At 48.0% G+C, this 5,620-nt stretch overlaps 1 protein-coding gene across 1 annotated transcript; it reads right to left on the reverse strand.

Moving 5' to 3' along the window:
- Positions 1–176: 176 nt before the first annotated feature.
- Positions 177–4,446, reverse strand: LOC118754331. The gene is made up of 2 exons (XM_036489205.1): positions 1,086–4,446; positions 177–765 (listed from the first exon to the last, which is right to left on the reverse strand). Exon 1 carries the CDS (start codon positions 2,960–2,962, stop codon positions 1,979–1,981), a length of 984 nt encoding a protein of 327 aa, XP_036345098.1. The 5' UTR covers positions 2,963–4,446; the 3' UTR covers positions 177–765; positions 1,086–1,978.
- Between the last annotated feature and the right edge of the window lie 1,174 nt (positions 4,447–5,620).

Raw genomic sequence — 5,620 nt, forward strand, 5'->3', positions numbered from 1 at the left:
ATTCATTAATTTACTTTATTTTATAGTTTCATGCACGCTCATCCTAAACTATTTATTTTGGAACAAACATCAAAGCGTTAGCGGTAGAAGTTATAGCTGCTATTTCGGAGATCACCACATCTCCTCATCGGACTTCTTTTTCTAGACTTCGGCAGGGATCGAACCCGCATCATCGATGTACTGATCCGTGCTGACGTCTAGAAAGAGAAGTATGATGAGATGTGGTGATCTCCGAAATAGCAGCTATAACTTTTACCGCTTACACATTGTTGCTTTTTCCATTTTTCCATCACATAGGTTAGGTTAGGTTAAACGGGCAGCTCTGAAAGAGTTCATTCGGAGGCCGCAGAGGCCCATTGTGATGCCCATGGGGGTTACCCCAAGCCTATCCCTACATGTCTTCGAACCCTTTTTGATTTTCTGGCGAATCCTAGCCGTCCTTCCAGAGGAGCTTTCCTCAAGATATCCAGATTCTCGAAGAAGTGGTCCCCAAGAAACTTGAGGCGTTTTCCTCGAAGTGCTGGACACTCGCCAAGGAAGTGCTTGGCGGATTCTAACTCCTCCTCATCCCTGCAGCTTCTACAGAAATCATTATGCGGGGCTCCGAACCTGGCGGCCATGTGGCCAATGGTCCAGTGTCCCGTTAGTATTCCTGTGAGAAGCCTGGCGTTTGACTTTGAAAGCCTTAATAGACTCCTTGTTCTTCGTTCATCGAGCCGTGGCCAGAGTGATCGCGATACCCTGCAGGTGTGAAGGTTTACCCACCTACTGTTGGTAGCTGCCCTGGTCAGTCTCTAGACTTCTGAAGACAGAAATCGCATGGGGGGTTTTACGATTTGAGTCGCTTCCCCGAGCCCCATCTCAGATCCCTTCCTAGCACATTCGTCCGCTTCCTCATTTCCCTGGACCCCACAATGTCCCGGTACCCAGTAAAGATTGATTGTGTGTTGCTGTAGAGCTTGTAGGGATCTTCGGCATTCTTTAACACATAACGAGTTAGTCGTTGCCGACCCTAAAGCTTGGATACCCGCCTGACTGTCAACAACGAAGGCAAGTTTAGATGGAGCTAAGTCAATCATGCCCACCAACCTTGCCGCCATATGGATTGCATATATCTCAGCCTGAAAAACACTGCAGTGGTATAGGAGTCTATACGACTCCCTCATAGATAACTCCTGAGAGAAGACCCCAGACCCTGTTCCGATATCCATTTTGGAGCCGTCCGTGAAGATGGGTATTTCGTCATCGCTGAGAGCAATATTAAATTCCCAGTCACTTCTGTCAGGAAAAAGGATATAGAAGTTTCGATTGAAGTCAATTTCCGTGACCTGATGGTCACAGCGGCTGTATTCCACCCCCACTCTGCCGAGGATTGTGGGCTGACCTTTGCAAGTTGTTCGCAGCCTGTTAGACGCTCTGAGTCGTAGAGCGCTTTTAGCTGCGATACTTTTAACATATAGGTCTATAGGTGGAATATCCAGCAGGGTCTCTAGAGATGCCTGGGGCGTTTAATAAATCGCCCCCGTTATGCATAAGCATGATTGTCGTTGCACCTTTTGCAAGTTGAGTAGATGGGATTTGGTGTCAACCGCCTTCCACCATACCAGCGCGCCATAGGTGAGGATAGGACTAACTACCGCCGTATAAATCCACGGTATTATCTGCGGTCGCAGACCCCAGTATTTTCTAACAGTAGCTTTGCAGGAGTAGAGCGCCTTCTTTCTCCGCTCTTCGGTGTTCCTTTTCCAGGAAAGCTTAGATTCGAGAATAACCTCCAAAAACTTTGCTTCTTTTGACAATTTGAGATTTGCTCCATTGAGGGACGGAGGTCGGAAATTGTCTATTTTATATCGCTTGGTGAAGAGAACAAGTTCGGTTTTAGTGGGATTGGCCCCTAGGCCGTTTCTTTCTGCCCACCCTGACAGATCGTTAATTGCAACGACCTTAGCGGCTTTCGATGTACGAAGCAGGAATTCGTTTAGCACGAGGTTCCACAGTAGGGGGGATAGCACCCCCCTTGAGGTGTGCCCCGTGTGGCTGTTTTCTTTACTTCTGATGTTCCCAAGGAGCCATTGATGTTTCTGGTGCTCAACATATTGTCGATCCAGAGAGTGATCAATGGGTCCAGTCCCACAGCCACCATGGAGCAGTGTATGGATGCCAAATTAACATTGTTAAAGGCGCCCTCCACGTCCAGGAAGGCTGCCAGCGCATATTCCTTGTGATTCAGTGCGTGTTCTATACTCCCAACAACCTCGTGCAGGGCTGTTTCAAGCGTTCGGTAGGCATGCTGAGCCTCGCAGGAGTAAGGCGTCGCGTGATCTGCAGATCGTTGTAGCACGGCTGGAAAGATCCCATCCCCTCCCGGAGATTTGTAGAGTTGGAAGCATCTGATAGCCCAAGCTACTTTGTCTGTAGTGATGATTTCGTCCACTGGACTGCCTTGCCTGTGGGTACTAGGGTGTTCTGTCACAGGAGTTTCTGTGTCCCCTGCGTCACCGCAGCCAGGGAAGTGGACGTTCATAAGGTGTTCCAGTGTTTCAAGGCTGCTTTCGGTGTGCCCTCCTCCTGGCGTTTTAAGAAAACCAGGAGGAGCCGGGTTTTTCGAGAGGTACCTTCTTAGTCGCGCGGCATCAGTAGTCGTTTCGAGGTCCTCGCAAAATTTGGACCACGAAACCTTCTTTGCTTTCTTTATCTCTTTCTTGAACGCATTGAAGTTGCGACGATATTCGTCCCAGTCCTCCGCGTTCTTAGTGAACTTCGCTTTATTGAAAGCTTTCCTAGCTGCTATCCTGAGCCGCCTTAAATCGGCCTTCCACCACCTTGGGTGTCGCTTAGGTTTGCTCTCGGGACAGGTTGTTATGTAACATTCGTTGAGAGACTTCGTTAGACAGAGGACCGCTCCCTCCAGTTGGTCCGCTGAAATTGGGTCCACCGTGTACGGTGGACTCGCTCCAGACATGAACTGGCTGAATTTGTTTCAATTTTCCTACGAGTATTTCGATAAGGTTTTAGTGTCGGTCAGCTTAGGTTAATGGAGAATACGATGCGACAATGATGAGAAAATGATCATTTTGTCGCGACGTGCCAGCCGTCAACCCTAACATTGTTCGAGTTAGTTACAAGAGTTATATCTAAAACCTCCTCCCTTATTCTATTGTAGAAAGTGGGTTGATTACCCTTGTTACAGATAGTAAGTTTTGTGGATAATAAGTAACTAAAGAGTGACTCGCCTCTATCGCTGATGTTCGAGCTGTTCCACGCCGTGTGGTAAGCGTTGGCGTCATAGCCAGCCACCATATTGATCCTTCATTGCTCCGCCCAGGCGGTGAGTTTCCTGAAGGATATTGACGGGGGATCGGGTACATCGTATGGCATGTATAAAGATGAGAGGATGAGGTCGGGTGCTCCCCTCTGCACCAACATTGCCACTGTCATGTGCGAATCGCTAAATTGGGGAAGAAAGAGAATATTAGTGCTTTTCTTAACCAGAATACAGCTTCTAATTTTACCTTCGGTCTGTGGGGTGAGAAGTAGAAAGTCGCTAGTGGATAGACCTGTGACCCTCCCCGCCACTAGCCAGGGTTCTTGTATTAGGGCCACGTACACATCTTCCTCACCCATGAAGAGCAGCAGATCCTCCGATGCTGCCCTGCAGTGATGAAGATTAATCTGCACCACCTTTAGGCTTTTCGGATTCTCTTTCAGCATCGGGGATGATCACCCTAAGGTGACCGATGCCATATCTTACAACTCGCACTGTCGTACGGGATGGCACCTCTGAGAGCGGAACCACTTTTAGTCGTGCGTTGGCCCAAAGTTCATCTTGGTTGCGGACTCAGTTTGTTAGGAAGTCTAACGACTCCTTGTTACCGCATCCAACAACTTTGACTCCCTTCTGCCACTTGGCATCAAACCTACCAATGTTGTTGTTTTTGGTACGCTGCATTTCGCCAAGTAGTGCCCTCATAATCTTTTCTTCCAAGAGCAACCATTTTTCCGTCGGAATCTTGCCTTCCGGGTGATTCCGGTCTATGATTACTACCTGGAGCTCTGGTGCTGAGCATAAGGTCGATGAAGTTTTCACCCGCTTCTGCTCAGGCTATGTCTTCTTGTCGCCAGACAGTTGTCTCTTCGGAGTGCGTGCAACCGGTCCCTTACCACCGGAGGCAATAGCAGCTGCCGACGTCGAGGCCTTCTCCCCGTCCAGCCGTGGGAACACTGGCCTCGCGGTCTTCGGCACCTTGGGCCTCAGTGATTGCGACGGCTTGTTGTCTCCAACAGCGGACAGGGTAGCAGCTTTCTTCGTCGGCAGACTGCTACCGCCCTCAGAGGGGGGTTTGGTTACAGCGTCCCTTTTTTGGGAGTTGGTGGCTTTTCCAGAGACCGCGGCCACACTTCCGGAAGCATTCGAAACTTTCTCCTCGCGGAGTCCCTTATACTTCCGAACAATGTAGGCATGCTTCTTTTGAAGAGCCTTGTCCCTTGGTGTTAAAGTGGCGGGGTCGCGCTCTCGCAGTTTCGCGAGGAATCGACGAGAGCTTTTGTACCCCATCTTTCTCTTCCGCTCTTTGTCCTTCTCCTTGTCGGGCTTGGCATTGCCTTGAGGCTCCTTAGCTCCTTCGGTCGCAGCCGGTCTCTCAGAATCATCAAATCCCAGACTGAGCTGGCTCAGTGCGAGGGTATCTGCCCAGTCGCGATCCTCCTCATCTGAGGAGTCTAGCACATAGCACATAGTCGTGGTACAAAGCTCAGTAACTATACTGAAGTAAATGTTAATAAGCCACAATATATTCACACAAAAAAAATTATTGCTTTATTATAAAAAAAAATCGGAAATTCCTCTGTCACGGGTGGGGCAACGTGTGTCACGGGTAGGACACGTACGAATTTTTTTATGAAAATTAGTTTTTAGTGTGCTCTATATTAAAGACCACTGTGGTGTAATGTTAAGCAGTGCGCGCTTCCACTCCGCATCACTTTGGTTCAAGCCCTGGTCAAAGCAACATCGAAAAAAATATAGAAAAAAGGTTTTTTCTTAACAGCGGTCGTCCCTCGGCAGGTAATGGCAAACCTCCGAGTACATTTCTGCCATGAAAATCAGCTTCTCATAAAAATACAATCGCCGTTCGGAGTCGGCGTAAAACTGTAGGTCCCTCCGCTTTGTGTGATAACATCAAGGCGCACGCCACAAATCGGAGGAGAAGCTCGGCCAAACACTAACATGTGTAAGCGCCAATCTATTATTATTATATTACTGGCTGTACCCTGCCACGCTTTGCTGTGGCAGATTCCTGTTACATGGATTATAAATGATTAACGAAATAAAGCATACTTGTGTGTACACAATATTTTCGTTTTTCCATTCTCTACGTAGATATCAAGGCTACCTGAGATGCCGACATGCACATAGATTTGTCCATGTGAGAAGCAATGAGCATCTAAATCTGAACCACACTTTTCCAAAGATTGAAGTTGAGCTTTAATTATTGTGATTGCAAACGCCTATAGAATTGGGGATTGAAATCTTTTAAATTGAAATGGTGTATCGGTCAGAATCATGGGAATTCAAGGGATGAGAACATGTATCTTCACCTTTGAAAGGCCTCGTTAAAATCTT

This window comes from Rhagoletis pomonella, unplaced genomic scaffold (genome assembly GCF_013731165.1).
Source record: "Rhagoletis pomonella isolate Grant_MI unplaced genomic scaffold, Rhpom_1.0 Rhpom_scaffold_03723, whole genome shotgun sequence".
NCBI lineage: Eukaryota > Metazoa > Arthropoda > Insecta > Diptera > Tephritidae > Rhagoletis > Rhagoletis pomonella.

Excerpts from the sequence above, each read along its gene's own strand:
- LOC118754331 (XM_036489205.1), bottom strand. The coding sequence starts at position 2,962 with ATGTCTGGAGCGAGTCCACCGTACACGGTGGACCCAATTTCAGCGGAC.